Genomic DNA, 25,866 nt, shown 5'->3' on the forward strand with positions numbered 1-25,866 from the left:
GCATCATGGTTTGAGCATTGGCCTGCTAAATCCAGGGTTGTGAGTTCAATTCTTGAAGGGGGCCATTTAGGGATCTGGGGCAAAAATCTGTCAGGGACAGTACTTGGTCCTGCTGTAAAGGCAGGGGACTGGACTTGATGACCTTTCAAGGTCCCTTCCAGTTCTATGAGATAGGTATATCAAGTCCACCCAAAAAATACCTGAAGAACAGCAACCTTATTCAGTATCTTGAATCACTGCCTTCATCCATACATTCCCTCTCCCCTCCAATTGGTAAAACGATGCCAAACTTTTCTCAGTCTTCCAAATGCCAGCTACTCAAAGGGCTCACGTGTAGACTTTGGCAGAAAAACAGAATTCTGACAGTTCTGTGTAATGATGCTGTTAGCATTTAAAGAATAGTACATGCAGGCATTGCCCTTCTTCCACAAGGGTCTGGCTTCAAAATGTGGTGTGCAGTCTTAAGCCATTTTGGGTCCATCATGTTCTTGGTGGCTAGAGGACAGTTTTGTTGATGTTATGCCTGGTGTATGTTTCTGTCCAGTTTTACTTCGTACACAAGTTCAGGTGCAACTTAGTGCTAGGCTGCTGCTTGGCTGCTGAAAGTGAGAATTTTGCAGATGCATGACATTTAACGTTGGCCTCCGTTTAAGACCCTCTTTGTAGGGAGGGAAAACAAATGTGGCTACTGGACTTGGAGGGGTTTTCCCCTCCTGGTGCCCTTGCTCATCTTGAGAAAACAAGATTCATTTCAAAACCTCTCCACCCACTCGGAGCATGCACAGGAGCTGCAGAGCAGCGAAGGAAAGATGAAATTTGTTTTTGATCTGGTGCCAATTTAGATCTGGGCCAAATGACTCTAAGAGCGATGTGGAGCAGAATTATTAATTTTAGTAGGTGGTGGCAGCTTTGTATTTTTAATTGCTTTGTCAAATCTCCTACTTTTCTCTTTGCATAGTACACTTTTTTAACTTGCCTCCCTTCTGTACAAATCATAGACCTCTTGATTCAACTAATGCAGCATTGTATGCGTACATGCTCAGTCCAGCACACTGTTCAAAACTTTGTCCTTACCATTTTTCTTTTAATGTCTCAGAGGTACTTCCACCATTTCCTGACTCGGGTCAGGCAGACTATGAAAAAGTCAAGGGAAGTTTCCTGATGTTCAGCCTAAACTTCCTTTTCCTTAATCTCATCCTATAACTCCTAGTGATACCCTCTTGGCCCACTCTAAAAATTTCTGAATTCTCTGTCTCCCTGTTTAGTGTTTACACATGTCAGATAGTTGTAGAGTTACTATCAAGCCCCCCCCCCCACCACCACCAATTTACAACCTCCACGGTGGGTTAGCCAAGCTGCACATATTCAGTTCTCAATCTGTCCACTTAAATCAGCCCCTTCTTTAGGGCTCCAATTCAGGACAGTATTTAAGCATGTGCTTAATTACAGATGCTCCCCAGGTTACGCAAACCCGACTTAGGGAAATCCGTGGTGGGTTGGTTTGTTTGTTTTTTGGCTTGATTGTCGGAGATACGTTCCCGACTTGCACAAAATCTGACTTGCGCAAGGCGTTCCGAAACGGAACGCTTGCATAAGTTGTGGAGCTTCTATGCTCTCTTGAACAGGGTTGCTTTCCTAAATCAAGGTATAATGACTTATGCACGGTCATTTTTGTAATTGTGGTGTATCAAAGTAACAAGTCTGCTTCAATGTAGTAGGCTAAACAGTATAGAGCTGCCTTTCTGGGGTGCAGTACTATTTCTTGTTGCCTCTTCTTCCTAAAATGGGTTCTTTTCTGTCTATACTATTAGCCATTTGTGTTTTGCTGTACCTCCAAATGTTATTGCAGAACAACAGGACTAAGTGGTTTGGTTTTTTTGGTAGGACTTTCAAAGAAAGATCCAAGACATCATTTAGTTATGCCCTTATATAGGACTGTCCTAATAACATGCTTTGCCAAATGTATCTCGGGCAGGTTATTAAAAAGTCAATACTAATTCATTGTTACCTCCTGTTCAAAGTATATTCCAGTGTGGTAACTGGCTAATGCTAACAGTCTTGTATCTAGCAAGCACTGCTCTTAACAATAGCATGAACACCTGTATACATTTTGTTCCTTTACTTAAAAGTTACTGCTCCTCTTCAAGATTTAAAAATATCTACCCAAAACTTCTTTGTACAGTGTATCTATTTTCATAAAGAGCATTACCGTTTTTCCTTAGGCAGTGTCACAGATCTCTTTGGTTACAGGTTACACGTACTGTTACCGTATGTATTGCTCAAAGGTCATAAATGTCCTTAGCTTTAAAAGCCCTTATGCAAAAGACGGTTTAATATTTAGCAGACAAAACTATTGAGCAGTTGTGGGGTTTATTATATCCCACGAGCAAATCTGCAAACATCATTCAGGGAATTTATTGAATCAGAGTAAAAAGGAGGAACTATCCTGCTCCTCTCTGCAGTATGGATTCTTGAGCACTATGGATGAAATTCAGCCCTAGATGCTAATAAGCCCTCAAAATAGTACTTCTAAGTGAGACGTAAGTGATTCATATTCCTTGTAATGGCCCTCTGCACATGGGTGAATTTCACCACAGAACTTGATTGTGTAAGCCACAGGAAAAGTAGCTGAGAATAAACCACAAGTGATCAAAAGTAGGAAGATTTAAAGCAGGAGAGACTCTGATAATAGGGGTGAAGCATTTTTTATGTCTGGTTACACAGCAGTGAACTCTGCATTACAGACTGTGTGGCCATAACCATGTTGTAGTTTTTGTCTCTGATCTGCAAGGCAATGGAGCTGCCACGTTATAGCCATTAATGCTCGACTCACCGGCCTCTATCAGCATATTCCTTTTTCTCTTTTCCCTTCCCTCCCAGACAAAAATGTAATTAATACTGACCAAGACCCTCTAGGACTAGGAGAGTGAGAGGTACACTATGGCCTGATTTTTTCAAAGGCACTGAACACCTGCATCTTCTATTAAAATTAGTGGGAGCTGCAGGTGCTTAGCACTTTGTGCACAAGTGGCGTGATTTTCAGCATACATTATTCCTTGACTGAAATTAACTAAAATGCACCCAAGGGAAGATGTTAATGTTGAAAGTCTTGCTCGGCTCCCAAATCCTGACTATACCTCTTCCAAAATCCTAATCCCTCGACATCTTGAAATCAAAGTCTTTTAGCATAAGTTAGGTATTCGTCTAGCCTAAATTATGTAGTGGAGCATTTATAATATAACTAGCTCTCTTACACCATGGACTAATATTAAAAACCCTGGGAGTAGCTTCAGATCTTCAGAAAAATAATGAAATGTATCTACTCAGATGAGGGAGCTGCGCTCTCTGGTTTCAGGAAGGGAGTAGATCTGTTAACCACTCTAATTGCTTGGCTTTCATGCATGGGAGGACTTGTAGGTATCTGGGAGGTGGCTGAACTAGGCAGCCCATGTTGAACATGCATGCAAAACGGAAGCTTCAGTTCTTGCATTTACGGGATTAGTTACAAAAGAACTCCTGGGTGGTGAAACCAGGTAGCGACTTGTGCACGTATTTAGCTTCATACTTTTGTTGCTCCTGCCGACTTAAAAAATGTGTATATACATATTGGTTAGAAATATAACTGCTGTAACACTGAGAAGTGCCTGGTCACACCGAGTTCAATAGTACAAAGGTTATGATTGTGTGGAAAATGCACTGGCACCAGAAGTCCCCACCTACCTGACACCAAGGGCTTTTTAATGATAAAATGAAAAGGGAGGGAGTGTTACTTTTAACACCAAGCCTATCTGCAGTAGCATATGTGCATTAATCCACTCTGTTCTGTGACATCTTCAAGTTTACCATTTAAAAAAAAAAAAGAGTACTTTTGTGGCACCTTAGAGACTAACATTTATTTGGGCATAAGCTTTTGTGGCCAAAACCCACTTCAGATGCATGCAGTGGAAAATACAGTAGGATGATATATACACTGAGAACATGGAAAAAAAGGGGGTTGCCATTCCAACTCTAATGAGACTAATCAATTAAGGTGGCTATTATCAGCAGGAGAAAAAAAAACTTTTGTAGTGATAATCAGGATGGCCCATTTCAAACAGTTGGCAAGAAGGTGTGAGTAACAGTAGGAGGAAAAATAGCATGGGGAAATAGTTTTTAGTTTGTGTAATGACCGATGCACTCCCAGTCTTTATTCAAGCCTAATTTAATGGTGTCCAGTTTGCAAATTAATTCCAGTTCTGCAGTTTCTCTGTTGTAGTCTGTTTTTGAAGGGTTTTTGTTGTCGTTGAAGAACTGCGACTTTTAGGTCTGTAATTGAGTGACCAGGGAGGTTGAAGTGTTCTCCGACTGGGTTTTGAATGTTATTCTTGACGTCTGATTTGTGTCCATTTATTCTTTTGTGTAGAGACTGTCCGGTTTGGCCAATGTACATGGCAGAGGGGCATTGCTGGCACATGATGGCATATATCACGTTGGTAGATGTGCAGGTGAACGTGTGTGGCTGATTGTGTGGCTGATGTGATTAGGTCCTATGATGGCGTCCCTTGAATAGATATGTGGACAGAGTTGGCAATGGGTTTTGTTGCAAGGATAGGTTCCTGGGTCAGTGTTTTTGTTTTGTGGTGTGTGGTTGCTGGTGAGTATTTGCTTCAGATTGGGGAGCTGTCTGTAAGCGAGGACTGGCCTGTCTCCCAAGATCTGTGAGAGTGAGGGATCGTCCTTCGTGATAGGTTGTAGATCCTTGATGATACGCTGGAGAGGTTTTAGTTGGGGGCTGAAGGTGATGGCTAGTGGCGTTCTTTGTTGGGTCTGTCCTGTAGTAGGTGACTTCTGGGTATTCTTCTGGCTCTGTCAATCTGTTCCTTCACTTCAGCAGGTGGGTATTGTAGTTTTAAGAACGGTTGATAGAGATCTTGTAGGTGTTTGTCTCTATCTGAGGGATTGGAGCAAATGTGGTTATATCTTAGAGCTTGGCTGTGATATGGTCTGGATGAAAGCTGGAGGCATGTAGGTAAATATAGTGGTCAGTAGGTTTCTGGTATAGGGTGGTGTTTGTGACCATTGCTTATTAGCACTGGAATGTCCAGGAAGTGGATCTCTTTTGTGGACTGTTCCAGGCTGAGGTTGATGGTGGGATGGGAAATTGTTGAAATCATGGTGGAATTCCTCGAGGGCTTCTTTTCCATGGGTCCAGATGATGAAGATGTCATCAATGTAGCGCAAGCAGAGTAGGGGCATTAGGGGACGAGAGCTGAGGAAGAGTTATTCTAAATCAGCCATAAAAATGTTGGCATACTGTGGGGCCATGCGGGTACCCATAGCAGTGCCGCTGACTTGAAGGTATACATTGTATACCATGTAATTTTGAAAATAATCATATTCTAGTACAATTCCAAATCTGTGTGTTTTAATTCTTGTGTGTCTTAAGTGGCTGATGCTGTCTTACAGAATTTCATATTCTCTCTAGCAAGTAACCTCTTTAATGGGAAGGAAATGGAGCTATAGACCTCTTAAGATGTAATGGCAAAGGATTCTGGGAGGACAGTCTCCTAAACTGCTCCAGTTTCTAAACATTTATGCAAGTAATGGATCTTATAGATGGGGTGGTTGCTATTGATCCACATGGGCTCTTTCCACCTATTATCACTTACATTGATACTAATGTGTAAATTAGTGCTCTGAAAGAGGGGAAAAATCCACTGGCTAGCTTAAAAGAAACTCCATGGAGCTGAAGCTAGAGAATAGGTAGTCTTGGTGTAATTGTATTCTCCTCCCCATCTTGTAAATGTGCTTAACCCTCTTTTCTCCATGGACAGTGCTTCCAGGAACACATCTTGTACTGCTTCCCAGAAGAGGAGAGAAATGCATGTGTTTTGGTAAATTTTCTAGTGACCTTGCATAATGGCACTCAGTCCTATATTTTTAGCATGACCTCACCTGCGCTTACTGGCTGATTAAATCAGACGATGAACATTCATTTCGGTCAGTAGCTACATTGAGATCTCTGATGTCAGCAGTAGACTAGCCTCTGATCTCTCGTGTCAGACTGGGGTAGTTCCATTTTAACACTTTGGGCTTTGTTAGCTATAAACTACAATGCCCATCTGTACACCTTTCAACCGTTGTGTATCAGTTAATGCTCCCTTTCCCCAACACAGAAGCTCTTGTTTTTACATTAGAGAAAACGGCTTGGCATTTTTACAGGGATTGCACAGTTGTAACTTGGCAACCACGTTAGTACACGCTTTCACTGCAAAGCTGGTTCTCCAAGCTCCTCTCCCGCTAGCCATATATTTACTGGGGAAGTGTATAAAATGGTCAGTTACAGTTCAGAGTTTACTCACTGAAGTCCTTGACTCCTCAGTTCAGAATTTCAAGCCCTTATTTGTTTTCTAGATTAAAAGGAAATGATATTTTTCCAGCTTGCTATACGTGAAGTCGCATCTTCAGCATATTGACTAAATCCTTAGAAAGCTATTTTTTCATCCCATCTATCCTAAAAGTCACTTGCTTACTTTATTTTGCTGATCTACTAATCTAAATCGTAACTAAACCCAAAAAATCAAACTCGAAGCAACAAAATAAATGATGGCTGAAATTCACTAGTGTCTGGATCTGGGGGACCATGGTGGAAAGGAAATACCAAAGGCAGGGGTCCTCAAACTATAGTCCCGGTTCTAGCCTCGGTTTTAATCCAAGAACTGAGAGTCAGAGCATATACCCGTCAACCCAAAAGGAAAAGTGATAGCCAGCCTCAGATACTCAATTACTTGGATTCCACTCATCTTGAAACTCTTGTTGGTTAGGGGTGTAAAAAAAACACACCCTGACTGACACATTTTTTACCGGCAAAAGTGCTGGTGTGGACAGTGCTACGTTGGCAGCAGAGCTCTCTCCTGCCAGCAAAGAGCAGCTACACAGGAGACCTTACAGGGCACCGCTGTAGCAGTACAGCCGTGCCGCTGTAAGGTCTGTAGTGTAGACATAGCCTAAGTTGCAAGTCCTCTGGGCTGGGATTCTCTAGGAGAGTGGTTCTCAAACTTTTGTACTGGTGACCCCTTTCACACAGCAAGCCTCTGAGTGTGACCGCCCCCTTATAAATTAAACACACTTTAATATATTTAACACCATTATAAATGCTGGAGGAAAAGCGGGGTTTGGGGTGGAGGCTGACAGCTCGCAACCCCCCATGTAATAACCTCACAACCCCCAGTTTGAGAACCCCTGCTCTAGGAGGTGTTCAGTGCCCAGGGCTGTGGAGCCCTAACCCTAGATGGAACACTTGGGCAGAATATAAAATATTTGCTATAGGAAAATAAACTAGGTTAATTTCACTTGCTGGTCCTCATGCACAAGCACTGTGCTGCAGCCTTTGGCTGTAAACTCTGCGGGGAAACGTTTAAGCCCAAACCAAAATGGGCTTGCGTTTGTTAATTCCTCTTAACGAACAAAAGTGAAATGGGGGCAAGGGAGGCTTATCTTTACTGGACACTGTCCCTTTAAGGCTGTGTGCCCCAACCCAAAATATGGCTCTGTCTGCAGAGATTTCTGCAGTGCTCTCACCGTGTATTGTTTCACACCATAGAAATTTGGAGGTTTAAAAAAAAATTACAGCACTCAGGAAAAATGTCAATAGCTCATTCAGCTGCTGAGCTACTGATGCAGGAAGTGTAAAAGAAAAATGGAGCCTGCTTTGTTCTCCCCAGACAAGAAGTAAAAGCCATCACCAACAGCCACTCTCTGTTCCAAAAAAGCATGAGGTCATGGTTAAAAGAAATAACCACCAAATGAGTGTGCACTCGGTTACCAGTCTCCGTCCCCCTCCTCCTTTCCTGAAGCACCAGCCTTGCTCTGGGTTCAAGACTTGTGCGAAGTATCAGTTCAGTAACATGTGCATTACCTCATGTCAAACCCCACTCAGCTTCTGTAGTTGCTGCCAGTGCACTCCTGGCTGTCATCCAGGAGCAGTATGGGACGAGCACTTTTTTCCTCCAGGGTCAGTGCCGGTCAGTGATCTGCAAGCAAGGATTTTCTTTGGAGTCCTGTCCTCACTTAAAAAAAAAAAAAAAAAAAAAAAAAAAAAAAAAAGTTAGGAGGCGGTGTGATTAAAAATAGTTTAATGTGTCTAAGAAAAACAGATTGAATCCCTATTGTTATTAGAGAGATGAGGTGGGTGAGGTAATACCTTGTATTGAACCAACTTCTGTTGATGAGAGAGACAAGCTTTCAAGCTACACAGAGTTCTTCCTCAGGTCAGGGAAGACCTGAGGAAGAGTATCACAGCTCAAGACAAGTTCAAATAGATCACTTAGCATAAGTAGGTTTCAGAGTAACAGCCGTGTTAGTCTCTAAGGTGCCACAAGTACTCCTGTTCTTTTTAGCATAAGTAGTTAGCGCATATTCTAAGGGACCATTCAGGGTGAAGTGTCTCGTTAACACCTCTGTAGTTATAGGACAGAAGGGGGGATAGTGGGTTATAGATTGCTGTAATAAGACACAAATCCAGTATCTTTATTAAGACCATGATTTTTAGTGTCTAGCAAAGTTATGAATTTAAGCTCCCAGGCTCATCTTTTGAAAGTGCTGTGCAGGTTTCCTTTGAGGATGAGGATTGGTAGGTCAGATATAGAGTGATTGATTTGTGAAAAGTGCTCACCCACAGGTGATGCGGTGTTTGTGTTTTTTATCATCTTCCTGTGTGAGGGCGTAGTGGTTGTCTGGTTTCACCCACGTAGTAGTTGGGGCAGTTAGTGCACTGCATGAGGTATACCACATGTTGATAGGCATGTGTCGGACCCATGGATCTTGAAAGGAATGTTGATCATTGTAGCAGTGGAGATATGTCTGCAGGTTTTGCATCTGTTCTGGCAGGGTCTGGTGCTGCTATGAGTTGGTGTGTTCTGGTCTGTGGGGAGCTTGCTTCTGATGATGATGATGATGATGGGGGGGGGTTATTTAAAGCCCAGAAGAGGGGATTCAGGAAAGATTTCATTCAGGATGGCGTCCCCATCGAGTATCGATTGTAATGGTTTGATAACCCATGTGGGTTCCAGTGCAGGGTGGTAAGTGACAACTAGGGATGTGTGGGCAGAGGGGGGTTTATTTCTGTATTGAATGAAGCAGGTTCTCTCAAGGTATTTGGGTGGCCCATGCCACAATGTGATAACTTCTCTGGTGGAGTGTCCTTGTTTGGTGAAGGTGGTTTTGACTGTGTTAAGGTGTATATCCCGGACCTTCTCCTCAGAGCATATTCTGTGGTATCTGAGTGCCTGGCTGTAGATAACAGATGAAGGTAGGTGTGGTGATCCGTGGGTTTCTTGTATATAGTTGTCTGTAGCGTTCCATTGTTAAAGCTGATCATGATGTCCAGGAAGTTGATGCTGGTGTGGGAGTGTTCTAGAGGGAGTTTAATGGACGGATGGTGGTAGTTGAAGTTGTGGTGGAAATCCAATGAGAGAGTTTGTTACCTGTGAAGAGGATGAAAATACCATTGAGGTGTATCAGGTATATAATTGGTTTCCTGGTGCATTTGGTCAGAAATTCTTATTCAAGGTGGCCCAGGAAGAGGCTGGTATATTGGGGAACCAGCCTAGTACCCATGGCTGTTCTCATGATTTGAACAAAGTATTTTGTTGTTGAATTTAAAATGGTTATGGGCAAGGATGAAATGGCTGAGTTTGGCAGGATATTTGGGGTGGATCTCTGAGCGTTGTCCATTATCTTGTAAATATTTGAGGCAGGCAGCTATGCTGTCGTGAGTGGTGTTGGTGTATAGAGAAGGATTGGTGGATAACCTATTGCTGTGGCTGTCTGTCAAGAGATGAAGGACACAGTATATAATGTTTTCATCCCTCATCTACACTGAACTACAGGAACTTCAGAATCCAGGTCTCTGCTCAGTGGTTCAATCTGCTCTTCCTGCGCCATAGATCTGTGGATTTTTTTTGTTTTGGTCTGGAAGGAGCGTTGTGTTCACTCTGTGCTACCCTTCTCCTAGCTTGAGTTGTAGGTAGGAATAATGTGCTCTAAACAACGTTCTGCGGAAACCATTCCTAGACGTGAGAGGGTTTTCAAATTCCCCCGAGTAGTCCCAGCAAGCAGCAATCAGGCCAGACTTCCAAGTGCCCAACATCCTCAACTATGGGGCAGATTTTCCAGAGTTCAACTCCTGTTTGGACCTTAATAAGGGCCAAATTTTCAAGAGCTCAACTAATCTATCCACTTATGTTTTTATCTAACTGGGAGCTGAGCTCTTGACAAACTGGCCCTGGTTGCTGGGGCTCTGCAATTGCAAAGCTTGACCCTAAGAATATGTGAAGAAGGTAAAGGTGGGTGGGTGTACGTACATACTGTAGCATTATTTGATGGTGCCTCATCTCAGATTGTTCTGATCTATAAAACTGGCCTGTCCCCTCTATTGAACACTGCAAAATTAAAGATAATTTAAAATGAGAATTATAGTCTCTTCCAGGGTGTCAGGTCCTAACTAGCCACTGAGTGAGAGGCTCCCCCAACATAGCTTTTAAACTACTGAGCTGTATGCCTCCCTATAGTCTTGATGCCTTTTTAGCTTGTGTCCATTGTATCTGCAATTAGAATGTGAGAGGGAAAGGGAGGGAACAGGGCTGAATTCGCAGGTACCCTTTTTTCCCTTTCTCCTTAAGTCCCTGCTGGTTGTCCCCTGCTGGGCACAAATGAAGTATAGAACCTACTTCAGACTGCCAGACAAGATTGCTTTTCTAGTGCTGATGATGAAAGCAGTGCTAGGTCACTGATGCAGAAAGATGTTCACAGGGGGGGACTGGCTTTTGTGTCTTTCTGAGTGTGTGCACACTTGTATATAGTTCCACAACTTGCTAATGGTGTCTGTCTTGTACTAAACAGCTTTTCTCTCCTGAGGGGGAATTACACACTCTGCTGTAGTGTAGTGAGGAGATTTTAACATGCAGCAGCTGGCTTACAAATTGCAGTAAATTAGAGGCAGTAGCCAAAGGAGATACTGAAGGAGCAGTATGTTCTTCTCTCTCAAACCTCTTTCTCTGGACATCTACTTCATAAATAGACTTCCCAGGGTGCAAATGCTGAGCTTATGCCCTGGCCAGTTCCATCAGCTCTTGATGGTAGGATGTGTGGCAGACAGTTCAGTCAGTTTCAGAGATTTGGGATGTGAAACCAAAGCAAAGCTTCCTCAGCATCACAAAGTGCATTCTTGAGATGCTTTTCATGTGGCATGTTGAACTCTGTGATCCAGAAACATCCATCAGAATTAAGTTATTTTTATTTAATATTTAAAACCAAACAAAACGCCAACATAGCTTCAGCAGTTAACTCCGATGTTAACTTGTTTATGTAGCCAGCTAGGAGTGACTACTTCCCAGCTATGAGAAGTATGGGAAGAATTCCGAAACCAGAGGGATCAATGCATATTTATTTCCTACTGTAATACTTCCTGTCCTTAAGCTGGAGAGCACCCTGTGGGTGGGGAGGGTGGAGGTTGCACTGATTGCATAGAAGAGAAAGGGGATTTGTTGTTGAGCATTCCATTTTACACAAGGTTAATGATTAAACTGCTTTGAGTGTGTCTCGTATTGTAATACAGCTCAGGACACCTCACCTCCTACCTTGCAAACGAAAACATGTCAGGACAAGTCACCGGTTTCTCTGTAGTTTTTCGGTGTATGCTTCTGAGTGTTGCAGCTTCTTCCTCTTCGTTTGGATGTTGTATATTAAACACTGCACTACACCAAGATAATGCAAGGAGTAGGATGGAGGGGTTGGCAGGAGGATCGTGGATCACTTTGAATGCTCTTGATGTGGGGGGAGGAATGGAAAAACTAGACTCCAAGATGTGCAGAAAAATTTGCCACTACTGACCGGAGAACTGAACTCAAGTCTCTTGCTCCTGAGCTAATTTTGAAGACTATGTTCAGACAGGCAGGGTGTTTTGATGGAAAGGAGTCGGGGGTATGATAGTGGGCAAATAATCCTTTAAAGCCATATTAAGATTGAGTGCCAGGGTGGTTTTTGAATCTTGTGTTCCACCCCAGTACTCTAATGTACTGAGTCACGATTTCTCACAGCTGAGTGCAGTAATCACTGGTATCACTGCATTGTGACTCAGCAAAGCAATCGTTCTGCTGCTATAAACTCTAAAATCATTAGAATTGTAAACAACGATGGGCATGAAAAATTGCTTTGGGAATAGGGAAACTGTAGTGAGAAACTCTGAGGATTCTCTCTAGTTTATAGAAATACAAACCAAACAAATTTGAAGTGATCCCAGGCTTTGAGGACTCTTGGTTTTTCGTGACTTAATATCATTTTTCAAATGTTTGTTGCATTGCAACTTATGGATCACAAATAAAGATGTATGTTAGTGTGTAAGCAGTAATAAACATTATGCAAAGCATTTTATCAGATCTCAGGCCTTGGCTACACTTGAGAATTCACAGCGAGTGTAGTCACGCTGCCAGCGCTGCGAGAGCTCTACCTCTCCGAGGGGAATAGTTTTTAGCGCTGCGAGCAAGCGTGCAGCGCTGCAGGCGCGGATTACACTGGCGCTTTACAGCGCTGTGCTCGGGGGGGTGTTTTCACACCCCTGAGCGCAGCAAGTTGCAGCGCTGTACAGCGCCAATGTAGCCAAGGCCTTAAACTCTAAAGAGACTGTTAGGTTTTTGAACCCCTTAAAGGGAATTTATGTATTTTAAATAGAGAAACCTGCTTTTACATCAGCCTTATTTTGAACCTTTACATTGTTTGACTTATTGATGGAACTTGATTTTCTGTCACAATTACGTGGGAACGTTTCTGCAAGGGTTTTTCCAGCTAACTGCTAGCCAGTCATTAGATCAAAAGAACTGGTTTGTGGTGGCAGACTATCACATGCCTCTGTACACCAATGAGATTGTTTTATATCCTGTGTGAGAAATGGGTTTCAGTTAACTGATCTAAATATTTCGTTAATTGAAAACAGTGGATTCTGGCCTTCTCACAACTCAGTCTAACTTTGCTGTTGGGACGTACTCTTAGTTTTTCATGATCAGTTTTGCCTTTATCTTTTGCCTGGAATTCATGCAACCCTCCCCAAATCAAAATTCTTTCTGCTTGCCTGCTCTGTTCCTACTTCTGATTTATTGCTGCTCTGTCCCTCACCCCCATTCTCGATTTACTGCCTGGTTGTTGCAAGACTGTGCAGTCCTTCCTCCATGCTTTCAACACTTGTTTCCTTAAAGAGATTTCCAAACATTGCCAGTTAGTACAATACCTGTGTTGTATTTGCGTAGACGGTCTTAATTTCGTTGATCGCCTTCTCTCCCAGCGGCTGCCTTCGTAGTATTTTGCTTGCATTCGGGAGTGTGCAGAAATGCTGTTCTTTCCACAGGTCTGTGCTGCTGCTGCTATGTGGGAAGTGTTCTTACCTTGTTGCTGTAGCATGTGTCCTATGCTTACATCACCTCTTCAACATGGAGTTTTCAATGACCAGGTGATCATGACCTGTAGCTTGTTCCCTTTCGCAAGTTTTCAGAGTGCAGTGCTGTTGGAGGAGGAGGAATGTGGAGCTAGGCAGAGAACTTCAAGACTGCCTAACTTTCTGAAGCTTATCACTAACCATTCTGTAATTGCTCACACGACCACATGAATATACATATAGGAGTGTTTTAACTTTGCATGTACTAAGGCAACATTTCTGAAACTCAGGCTGTTTTCCCTGCAGAAGCACTGTCTTCCTACTCCATCTCTCCCTTCTCTGATCCAGCACTCTAAAGAGAGTTAAAACCTGCCTAGGCAAAGGAGGAATGAGGAAAGAGATTTCTTTCCAATTGCATCACTTTGCTGAGTCATGAATGGAAAGCAGTTTGCAGTGTTGTAGCCTTGTTGTTCCCAGGTTATCAAAAATGAGGTAGATGCAATACTTCTATTGGTGCAATACTTATGTTGTATTTACATACACGTTATTAATTTCACTGATTTCCATCTCTCCCAATGGCTGCCTTTGTAGTAGTAATAAGATATATTACCTCACCTACCTTGTGTGTGTGTGTCATATCCTGGGACTGACACGGCTACAACACTGCAAACAACATGAAAGAGATTGAATTTTGCTGTTTAAAATGGAAACTTCACAACATGAAGAAGGAAGCCAGACTAAACAGAAACATCTACTTCCTGATGCAAGAAACAAAACATCATCCCCAGAGGACTTACTATCTGTAACCCTCTGACCACTCGATACAACTTCAAATATGCTGAACAGCTCTGCAGGAGGACTTCAGAAAAACTGAGGAACCGTCTCCTGCACCTTAGATACTTCAGAAGGCACCCCTTCGAATAAGAAATCATCACATGCTCCATACACGGGAAATCAGAAAACCCGATACAGAAGTTGGTCCAGTAAAAGATATTACCTCCCCTACCTTGTTTCTCAGCAAAAGCAGAACAGTCTATGGAATGTGAACAGTCTTCAGTTCTATTCTGCCTTTGCAGAGTCATGAATAGAGATGACACAGAAAGGAAAGGTCTTCCTAGGCAGATGTCTAAATATTCTTTTGTGCCTCTATCTATATCCTTGTAAGGAATCATCCCTGACTTACAGGCAGGGCCGACGAGAGGTGGGGGAAGCCGGTACAAATTACCGGGGCCCGGCGGTCTGCAAGGGGGCCTGGCTTCCCCCCCTCTCGTCGTCCCTGTTTAGCTGGTCCGCCCTTGCTGGGGGGCCTGAAAAAATTCCAGGCCTGGCCTTCTTCCCCCCTCCCCTCCCACCCCCCTCGTCGGCCCTGTTTAGCCAGTCTGCCGTTGCTGGGGGGGCTCGAAAAAATTTTTTCACTGGGGCCCGAACCTGCTCTCGGCGGCCCTGCTTACAGGTGAGGAACGTTGGGTAGGAAAATTATTTGCCCAAGGTCATACCACAAATCAGTGGCAGAGATGTGAGAACAGCCCAGGTGTCCTGACTGTCTTGTGTTTCCTTTATTCACATTAAAATTATATTCCCAAGTACACGCCGCTTTTAAAATCTTCTCCTTGGGAAGAAGAGGGAGGATCAGATGTGGCCTAAACCTCATTCCGATATGAACTAGCATAGGATCAAAAATGCTTTGCTCAAACATACTTCCATAATGTCTTCTTCCAAAGGATTTCAGGTTGGGAGTTGTTTGCATATCCATTATAAATCTACTGGATGACATCTTTAAAAGTTTATTTGGGCTTCTTAAAGATCCTGAAACAGTAATCCAAGCTGCTGGATCTTTTGTGTTCATGGTTTCCAGTTGCTAATGACGCGTTTAGTCAATTATTTACCAGGGTAACGGAAATCTTTTTTTCAATTCTTGCCTGGCAAAGCAGTCCTGGAATGTGACCGGTATTATAGCTTGGCTACCTGAAACATTCCAGCAGTCTCAACTTGAGAGGCAATTTAACTATCCACCACCTTTTCAAAGAAACTTATTGTGATGTTCTTAAAGCCCGGGAGCACACTGCTACCATGCAGCTAAGACTAGACGCATGCATGATCAGATCTGTCGTTTTAGCAGCCTTTATAGCTTGCTTAACAAGAGGGGACTGCTGTCGGTGGGTGCAATGTGTGTGTTGAATTGGGTGCATGTTGGGTCAATGGAAGAGCAGCACATATGCATTGTAATAATCTGAGTTGCATAACTGCTGTAGGCTCCAGTAGCCGAGGGATGTTTTTATTTGGCTAAATTCCAATGTAAGGCTACCTGATGTGGAAATAAATACTACATTTCTCATTGAATTGTTTAAAATGCTGTTCTAGAAATGGCACTTGGAAGCCATGCAGTGCAGCCGAGGAAATGCACACAGCTGCCATGCCTCCTCTTTTCCCTCCAAAGCTCCTTTTCATTTCACTTCCAGTGCTGCTGCTGCTTCTCCAGCAGCTGTAGTTGTTCCTGCGAGAGGAGCCCAGGTGAGCAGCTGCTGGCTGATCATAAAGTCTGGAAGCAAACAACAAATGTCCAAGCAGTTATTTCTTCCCTAAACTTAGAATGAATCCGTAGTAAGAAACCATTGGCCTTCTCTACAGCACCTTTACCCCATAGCTCTGAGGGCTTTACGAAGGTAGGTTAATATGGCTTTGTCTTCCTAGTGCATTCCAAAAATTTAACTAACCCTCAACATCCCTATGAGATGAGCAGGTATTTCCATTTCCACTGAATCGATGAAGAAACAGGCCTGGGCAGGTTTAATGACTTGTCTGTGGCCCCACCAAGTTCTTTCTAGTCCTACAGGAGAGTCCATACAAGCTCCCTGCCCCAACAGCTGCACCATTTGGTAACATTGGCAGGTGGGAGTGCTACTGTCAACTGGGACTGCCAGCCTTCTAACAACTGTCCTCTAACCCTCCTCAGAGCAGGTTTAGACAATACGCTGACTGCCAGCACCTAGTCTATGCTCTCATCAGTGCCACCTCCAGTGGTAGCAATGATGGGAAATCAGAAAAATCTAGTCTAGTGTACACAAACTCTGGATATCTTGATCCACAGCCCAGCTGCTGGAGTTGCAGTTCCTCCACAGGCTGTGTTGAATTTTTGCATTTGTCAGCCTTTTCATGTCCTAGATTATAACCAGGCATGTAGTTCCCTTGACAAGAGAAGCAAGGTATTCAATTTCATACCTTAGCAATGGCTTGGTGCACCTGCACTGAAATGCTGTCCAGACTTAGAATACTGGCTGGGTCTTTAAGATGAAATTTCATCATCCTGTCCCCATGACTCCAATTGCTAGGTTAGAAATGAAAATGAAGTTAATTTAGAAGGAAGCTAGATGCAGGATAACTGATAATGGTCAATTTTCCCTTTCGTCTGGTTGTGAAAGCAAAATGTAGAGCAGCCTTTGCTTCTCAAGGGTACTTCAAATGTACCTTCTTGAGTGAACCAGAACATTTTGCTTTCAGGAGAGGCTGATCTGAACATTTTATTCAGATACAGTACAGATATTAAGTGCACTTGGAAACGTTCAGTGCATGTGCATGAAGGCCAGAGGTAGCATCTGAAATAGTTTTTGTATAATAGAAATATTCAATGGTTACTCTTTTGGGAGATGGGGAGGAGACTCTGATGGTAGCAATTTGTATTTTTAAAACAAAACAAAGAATCTGGGCTTTGAAGAATTACACAATCAACACTCAAAGGCATAAACAATGCCGGTCTCCCTTTGTTATGCATGTCAGAGCTCCGGTTGGCCGTTTTGTGCCAAGTAGTGAGGTCAAACCCCAGAAACTGGCAAAAATTAACAAAAATGAGGATGGCACATAGCTTCCAATAGTCCCTTTGCATACTCTGTTAAGGAAAACTAGTTGCGTTTCAACAGACTGGAGCTGCTGGGTCCTAAATGTTCTGCACTGATCTGATGAGAATTACAAAGCAACTCTTTGGTCAGATTATCTGTAGATAATCCCAAGGGAAACTAGGATTGTAGTTTTTCACCCATGGTCCTACTGGATATAACAACTATCCAATCCTTCTTTGTTTATACATGACTGCAGTGCATTAACAGATAAATGGGGCATAAATCTGGGGGGTTCAGGAGATTTAAGTGCCGTGCATTCAGCAGAAAGCTCAGGCACTCGCTGTCAACCTGTGGTGGTGAGTTTAGTGCAACTCTATTGTAAACAAGTGTGAAAACTTCAGTTTACTAAGGTCCAAAACTCAAGCCAAACCATGGTTGAGTTGGTTTTGTATGTAAAGGAGGTCTGTATGGTAATGATGGGGGAGGGGAACAACTATTTGAATGCCCTCTCTAAAAACTACAGGGACAATCATAGTTGAACCCCATTTCCTCCCTAATGTTAGTATTCGTGCTACAGAGGAACATTGCAACTTCTAAAAATCTAACTTGTTTTTCAGTCTGTATGTGGCTTATGCGTGTGTTTTTCTCAGCTTGTACAGTCAAACAAGCTGAGTCACTTTCTGGTTCTCATGTAGTAGCTCAGGACTGCAGTGTTTTGGGTTGCAAATGCTGCAGGGGAACAGTAGTTCTCAGTCTGTTTAAACAATACAACAATCATAAGTACCTGGAATACTATTTGAAGCTACTAAAGTAATCAGACTGATCCGTGGCATTTTGTGGGGAGGGTTTCTTCCTTAGACAAGTGGTAGATTTCTTGAGACCATATTCTGACTTAGGAGCGCTGCTTGTCTTACACACCTTGTCAGTACAAAGAGCATCAAGATCTGGTGCACTAATTCACAATCTGTCACACTGTGTATTAGGCCTGGACTTCCTTGCTGTATATAAATTTCACTGTCATCTTGTCCAGACAGTTGTGTATCATTGATCTGCACTGTCAAGCAACTGGCACATTCCATTGCAGAGAATTTCAGTGGTAGATTATAATCCCTATCTATTAAGGCAGTGGACTGAAATCAGGACTGGGAACTTCAGATTTCTAATCCATGCTCTGTCACTTTGTGTGTGACCTTGGACAAGTCCCTTTTCTGTACACCAGTTTCCCCATCTGAAAAATGGGGCTATCATCTGTTTGACCAAGACCTGAGCAACACTGGTCTGGTCTGGCACAGTTGCTTTACCAGCACTTCTATGGGCCTCACTAGTTTGTGTGTAATTTAAGCTTTCATTTAAAAAAGCTTCCTAGCCTCTGACTGTGAAGAAAACTTTCCAAATGTGACCTAATGCAATACATGTCATTTTGACTCTGCAGATGACAAAGCAGGACAATTAATCTCAGTTAACACTGAAGCCTCGTTATGACAAATGTACAGTAACTATCAACTGTGCTACCTTGATCATTTTAGCAGAACCATTTAGCTAGTCTGGAATTATTTTAGGTAGAGGAGAAGTTGTACCACTTTTTTTTTTTCCAGTTTGACTCTTGGACCGTGATCTTGTGAGGTCCAATTGATATTTTCATAGCACTTCATTTCCAAAGTTCTCTAGACATGCTAAATATTTACATTATTATGCACTTTGGAATCCTTTAAGCTGAAAAACTGTGTAGAAATGTAGTTTGATCTGTAAACATTTTATCACTGGTGGCATATGATGGATCGTCTCTAATCTGACTTGCGTTTCTTGAGCACTTAAATATTGCTATTTGTGATTATTGCTGTTCTGTCATATACATTTCACAATACAAAGATATTCTACCCACTCCCCAAAACAGAGCAGAATTGTCATTTATATCTCAGCATCCTCCTTTCAGTCCTAAAGCTGCACAACCCCTGTTAAGATGGCAATTGTATCCCATTACAATAGGCAACTGGTCTCATTGCATGTAGAGAGCCGTATGGATTTACTTTCAATGCAGTTAGACTCTGGAAAAAACAGCTGAAGCAGAAAAGATGCAAAATAAAAAGGCGGCGTAAAGCGACATAATCTTGCAAAAATGATCAACTACTTTCTACCACGATAACTGTAAAGAGGGCTTGTCACTTAAACATAGGTTAACTTGGTTCGAACGCCATTCTGTTTCTGAGCTTGCATTCCTGGGTGTACCGAGGCAACATGGGCCATTTCACAGCCCAGCCATAAGAACGCTGCAAGGTACCATCACAGAGCAGAAATATACATGGTCCTTTTGTTGTATGCATCGTATTGATCTTCAAAACGCTTGAACTTTATTTTTCTTTTGCAGTGTTGTAGCTGTGTTGGTCCCAGGATACTAGAGACACAAGGTGGGTGAGGTAACGTCTTTTATTGAACCAACTTCTGTTGGTTCGAGAGACAAGCTTTCGAGCAACACGGAGCTCTTCTTCGGGTCTTTTTTTTCATGTCCTTTTCTAGTTATTATTTCAGTGTCTTTATTGTTTGAATCAGCAAAGCAAGGTTTAGCATATTCATTAGGGTGTTCTCCATCTTTAGCAACTGTTCCTCTACTCGGGACTTACCAGGAGAACATTCCCAGGGAAATATGGTCTTCAGCATCAGTTTCTCAGCAATGTAACAGTACCGTAGTTCATGCTTAGCCTGATGCCTTCTGGTGTTGAATAGTGTCAAAGATGGGTTTATATTGCTCTCCATTCTTTATTTTAAGGGAATCTTTAGGCTGCACTTTCTCAAACCATTAAATCACAGTAGCATGCAGATGTTGGTATGTGCCACTACTTCATGCGCTTATCTAAGCAGAGTATGCTTAGGATTGTATTCATTCTCCCTGCTTGGTGTCACATCTAAAACTTAGATTGGAAACTCTAGGGCAGGGCTGTTGTCCTACCTCATCTTTTTGTTGCAATAAAACTAATAAACATACCAGCAGTGGCTCTTAGTGATGATCTGCTTTGAAATTGGTAGACCGTGGAGTATATTGCTCTGTTTGTTGGTATGTCCTATTACTATACCCATCCGCTGGGGGAGTTTTTTTTGTCAAAAAATAGTATAGTGCAGCAGAAGGAAATCTGCTTACCTTCAAAAGAATGAGTTATTTGTGGGCTTTTTCCAAATTAACCATTTGAGGGATTTCTTCTGCACTTCTTGAAGTGACCAACTGAAACCTCATTTATAGGTTAAAAGTGAAGGACATGCATTCGTTGATTCTGTGTTGCCAACGATTGCAGTCGATGGACAGTGCGTAGCTGTCGATGGACCCTCTTAAGCCAGGGTGTGGGAGGAGTAAGGACTCTTGCCCTTTGCAAAAGGTTTAGACTATCCGCTTAAGAATTGTAAAGCTAGCATAAGAGGCAGAGGATAGAGGATACAGACTAACACGGCTGCTACCCTGAAACCTGTCATAAGAGGCAGATAACTCTGGTGCATGGTGACAAGACCTGTCCTTTGCTGTGTCAGATTTGTGTCCCTCATCTGGAAACTAAGCTGAATGTTTATGTAAACTAGCTCAAATTTGTGCATTATCTTGCACTTCTTAGTACAATGCACTGCTTAGGGTATTGCTACAACTTCATTAAATAACAGGCTTTGGCTGATTCACCGATGGTGTTTCATAAACAGAAAGCTGTAAAGGTACAAACAAGTGACTTGTGCTGTTGCAAACATAAATGGCATCTGATTGCTTGTATTTCCCCCCTCCCTCTCCGTGATAAGTCCTTATCCAGATGAACAATTAATATTTTAACAATGACTATTTGGCTACTTTATTTGCAATAAGGTCTTGATGGTTCTCTTCCCTGGTCCTAATAGCACTGCATATGCTGTAGGAAGTTCTCCACTGTAGCTGCCTTTTTCATGATAGTCCTGCTGTCTAATAGGATATTTCACCAGGCTATAACTTACTTTCTTTGAGACATCACTGATCCAAACACGCTGTTGGCTGCACTAAAACCAGCAAGGGGCAGGGGGAAACTAGCCTGCCTTTCACACTGTTAATGCCATAGACACGTACTACTCATTAATACCGAACTCTGGCTTCATTTAGTAGAAGAGCTTTTTTTTCAAGATAAGGTGCCCTTTGCAGCTACCAGTTTACATTGGTACAATCTAGAAAGACTACTTTTTAAAGAAACTATTTTCAAAACTCTGTATGTGTGAGAGGGAGATGGAACTGTGGTTGCTTTATCATGGGAAAAGATCAAATCTTGGAGCATCCTACGCACGCGCTCTCTCTAGTCAGACTATGTCTAGAAAAGTGCCAAGTCATAAAAGTTAAAGCTGTGCCAAGCACCCTTCTAGGCAGTCTCAAGGAGGCAGATTGTACTGCGGGGAAGCAAAGGTTTGAAGCTTGTGACATTTGGGTCTCGTGAGGGTAGTGTGCGAAGACAGCTGATTAAGCTTTTTGTAGGATCCCATCACTTTTTAATTCCAGATACCATGATGCCCTGACCTGCAGAGTTATCTGAGTTTGGATTTGGGTAGTTGCAGGTGCCACCAGTTTGGGGCAATATCTACTTTCTGTTGTAAACCACCTGGATTTTCTCTCTGCGGCTTTTCTTGAGACACCAGCAATTTTACATGAGCTGACTTGCTTCCACCTGCTTAAAAAAAAAAAAAAAAAAAACTTTGCCTGCTCTTTTAAAATACTGTTGACTACAAATTCTCCAGTAACAGTATGTTAAGGGTTGGTACCTTGCACTGATACTTTCCAGTGTATAGGGAAAGAAACTTCCAAAGAAACTCCTCCCTACTGCATTAGGAAGTAGTCTAATAATAGAATTAGTAATGTTGGCTGAGACACCATTTGTTTTTCTTCAGCATTCGATGTTACAAAATGAAATTCATGAGTAGAATTTGTCATGGATCTAAAAGTTCAATGAGGATTGCACAATTCTGCCAAGCAAAACATGCCCAGAGCATGCCATTCTGGTCTAGAATACACCCTTTTAATGTCTATATTTAGACTGAGAGGGATATTTTTAAGCAGGACAGATGCCTGTTTTTCCCTCTTAAAAAGAGCAGTTTAGTGTCTGCTTTGAAGCTGTCTGAGTTGGAAAAATTGTGGATTAAAGCTAGCACACCAGGATTCCCGTAGGTGGCTGACTAGAGATCCGGGAGTGTGGTTCATCTCCAGCCTGGTGCTTGGTCTCATTTTAAGTTCAATTGCAATGATCAGGGGTTTGGCAATTGGCGTAGGAGTTGCAAGATGGGAGGCAGTGTTGACACCATCCCTCCCTCTTGTCTCAGTTCCCAACAGTTTCCTTCAGCTCGTGGATAAGTCACTGTCAGGAGATGCCCAGTAGGCTCTTTCGGATGACCCCTCTGTAACTGCCCTGGGGTAATACAAATGTAGCAGCAGCCTGTGGGGCTGGTATCAGGGAGCAAAATTTGCCAAATGGGTCAGGCTGAAACTGTGGCAGAGGGTAATACAACTGCATATTGCATGCTGCGTCCATGATTGAACACCAGGGGACTGCCAAGTCGCTCATCAGAAACAGACTTGGATGGCAGTAGCAGAGGTTTATTTTAATTTGAATAAACCTGCCGATAAGTAGATAGCACCCAACATTGTTTTTGTTACTTTCTGGCCATTAAAAAAGGGCATTCAGTTATTCAGGGCAATCAAGGCAGAATAGAACTGGCTTCTGCTCTGCAAATTCATTCACGGGGTGAATGTAGTAGTCCTGGACAGTTAAATTGTTGCCTCAGCTTTGCTATGTGGCCCCTTAGAATCATGTTTGTTCTGAGCCAGGCTGCAGCCGCCTTAAAATCCAAGGCGGTAGCATGGTTGAAACCTTGCTTGTGTCTGCGCTGCACAGCTAAACAATACTAGCTGTGGTGGAGACTCACCATGTCATAAGAGTCCCCCAGTGTATTTGACTTTCTGCAGCATTGATGTCACAGTCCCTTTTGCATTGGACCTTCCATCCCAGGGCAGCTGAGCAGGTCACACTTCAGAAAATGGACAACGAAATCCCTTAATGTTGCTTTCTGTGACTCTGGACCATGCTGCCACCTTTTCTGAAACATGTCGCCTCCACTGGCGCTGCGATTGTGTACTTGGCTTTCATGTGCACTCATGTCCTTCTTTTGCAAGACCTCCTCTGAGACACATGCTCTAAATATCCATGTAATGGCCTTGCCATCAGCTCATCTGACTTGCTTCTCTGCTTCTTGTCTAGCACTGGGCTCCTTTCTGGTGTGAGAGCTTTTTCCCTTGTTGTTCCTGCAGTCTGGAAGAACCTCCTTGGGTCTCCTCTGCTCCTTGACTATCCATCTAAATTCAGATCCCAGTGGAGACTTCTCCCTTATCAAGACGTTTGAGCTTCTTACTCTGCTTTTCAAAGGCCCCCATTTAAAAATCGAGGGGTGGAGGGGTGGTAACGTATGTTGTTTTGTATTGTGCTAGTGCCAAAGGGCTCTAATCATGGATCAGGGCCCCACCGTGTGAGGCCCCATACACACAGAGCAGAGAGAAGAACAGGAGTACTTGTGGCACCTTAGAGACTAACAAATTTATTAGAGCATAAGCTTTCGTGGACTATAGCCCACTTCTGTAGTCCACGAAAGCTTATGCTCGAATAAATTTGTTAGTCTCTAAGGTGCCACAAGTACTCCTGTTCTTTTTGTGGATACAGACTAACACGGCTGCTACTCTGAAACAGAGCAGAGAAACAGTTACTGCCTCAGAGCGTCCAGTCTAAGTATGAGATGAGACAACAGGGAAACACAACTAAGAGACCAGGAGAGTGGGAACCTCAGGAAACCATGAGACTCGTCTAAGTAAAAATGTTTCACCTACGATAACCGAAAAAATGTTCCTGTTAATTTTTCAGTCTGTTTAATTTGTGCATTTGGTAGCACTTTCTGCAGTCTCTTTTCACTTTCCTCTCTAGTTAGTAAGTGTCTCCCTTGCTGAAAAGACCCTTATAATATATAAACAGGAGCACAGGAATTACCTTTTCTTCAAAATGTATCTACTAAAGGGAACTTGGGGAAAAATCACAACATAGTACCTGGGATCTCTTCCAGAATGGTTACATGGGTGTCTTGTTGCAGTTCTGAACAATGCCATCTTATATGTTGCATCAGGTTCAGTGTGAAGAAGACAAGAAGTGGACGAGAAGGTGAAATCCTGCTGTTTTAAGACTCGCCCTGTCCAGCTTTCTGAGAGGATGTTGCACAGAATGAACCTTTCGCTTCTTAAATCCAACCTTTCACACTCTCATTTTGCTTTGTTGTAGCGTTCTCAAGTGCTGGGGGCTAGAACTGATGGCAGACAATGTCAACAACTAACAACATAGCCCAGGCCCGGAAGCTGGTGGAGCAGCTCCGTATCGAGGCTGGAATTGAGAGGATTAAGGTGAGAAGGGGATTGGGAGTATCATGCACGAGTAACCTTTCTCTCCGTGGCTAGGAGGAGGGGAAGCGCGTGTGCCAGCATGGGCTACGAAAAAATCAATGAGGTTCTCTCCATGTTGCTATTGAATCAATGCCTGTTGCTAGCAAGTTTCCTTTAACTCCTGTGCACAAACACCGTTCGGGAATGGCTGCGTGTTGCCCCTCTGTTAACGGCTGCATATTGCTCTGTTAACGCTTGTTTGGAAAAACATTCAGTCACCATTACAGCCCTGCTATGGGCAGAACCAATTCTCTTAGCTCTGCACTACAAGCACCCTTTAGCAGACGCACATGCTGCTGTAACCTCTTCAGTGGACTTGGGTTTTGCAGCACCTGTTAGTGAATTCTGCTTCCTAAATGAGTACTGCACAAACCATCTCAACTTTTATTTCTCTCTACCCTGCCTGAGCGCAGTTCACAACCTCTGCCAAAGGGTCTCTGGCTGCACCGCTGTTTCTCTGTCATTGCTGTGTCTTAGAATACAAAACAAATGTAACATCTCTGTGTACACACACACACACACACACACACACGCGTTAAACTCTGATTTGAGGCATTTTATCACAGCGTTCTTGAAGAGTTTGTTTTGGGCACAGGGAATATGCCCTCTGCGCCCTCTTTCCAATTCCCAGGAGGCATGGTGGGTGTGAGAGTGGATCCTTAAGGATTTTACTCTGTTCTGGGATCCATGCTCCTCTCAGCCCTCCGGGAGGCTGCAGTGTCTCCATTGAGCATGTGATTCCCAGTGGGCAGCTTCTGCTGAAGGATACAGCTGCTAGTTCATGCATTAGCACCTTGTAATAACTGGCCGCGCTGGCCGCAGTCATTCCTTATCCTTGCCTACAAACTCCATCATCTCCTGTGATTCTCCTGATCTCTCCACCCCAATAAACAAGACACACAAGGACATTCTTAGTGCCCTGGAAGAACTGCACTTGTTGTCCAGATGGCCAGCACTGTCACTCTAATCTGGAAAACTACTTGCTTTGTATGCACTGGTTTTTAGGGGCAGAAAGGTTGTAATGTTTCTGCTGTCAGTGGCTTGAAGTGAAGCTCCCAGGGAGCGGAGCGGAGGGGAGGTGGGTGGCTGGGGAACTGCAGAGAAGTGTTCGTGAAAAATCACTTCCTGTCAGCAAGCAGAGCAAAAAAAGCCTTTGGATGGCGATGAAAGAC

The 25,866-nt window shown here is 43.1% G+C and overlaps 1 protein-coding gene and 1 long non-coding RNA gene across 18 annotated transcripts in view; one reads left to right on the forward strand and one right to left on the reverse strand.

The window, feature by feature from the left end:
* GNG7 (G protein subunit gamma 7) overlaps positions 1-25,866 on the forward strand; it is a 131,729-nt gene that overhangs the window by 97,014 nt on the left and 8,849 nt on the right. For 8 of the 17 annotated variants that reach the window (XM_065578513.1, XM_065578517.1, XM_065578510.1 and 5 more), the window contains 2 exons: positions 19,604-19,643; positions 24,537-24,655. In XM_065578513.1, the coding sequence (XP_065434585.1) occupies positions 24,575-24,655 (81 nt within the window). In that variant the 5' untranslated portion in view covers positions 19,604-19,643; positions 24,537-24,574. Of the gene's footprint in view, positions 1-15,314; positions 16,069-19,603; positions 19,644-24,536; positions 24,656-25,866 lie in introns of those variants that run through there. The other 9 variants (XM_024108129.2, XM_065578516.1, XM_065578518.1 and 6 more) reach the window with 2 other exon arrangements.
* LOC135977446 (uncharacterized) lies at positions 1,869-13,814 on the reverse strand. Its single transcript, XR_010594939.1, has 2 exons — positions 13,262-13,814; positions 1,869-8,048 (listed from the first exon to the last, which is right to left on the reverse strand). It is a non-coding gene; the product is annotated as an uncharacterized LOC135977446 (long non-coding RNA).

This window comes from Chrysemys picta, chromosome 25, assembly GCF_011386835.1.
Source record: "Chrysemys picta bellii isolate R12L10 chromosome 25, ASM1138683v2, whole genome shotgun sequence".
Taxonomy (NCBI): domain Eukaryota; kingdom Metazoa; phylum Chordata; order Testudines; family Emydidae; genus Chrysemys; species Chrysemys picta.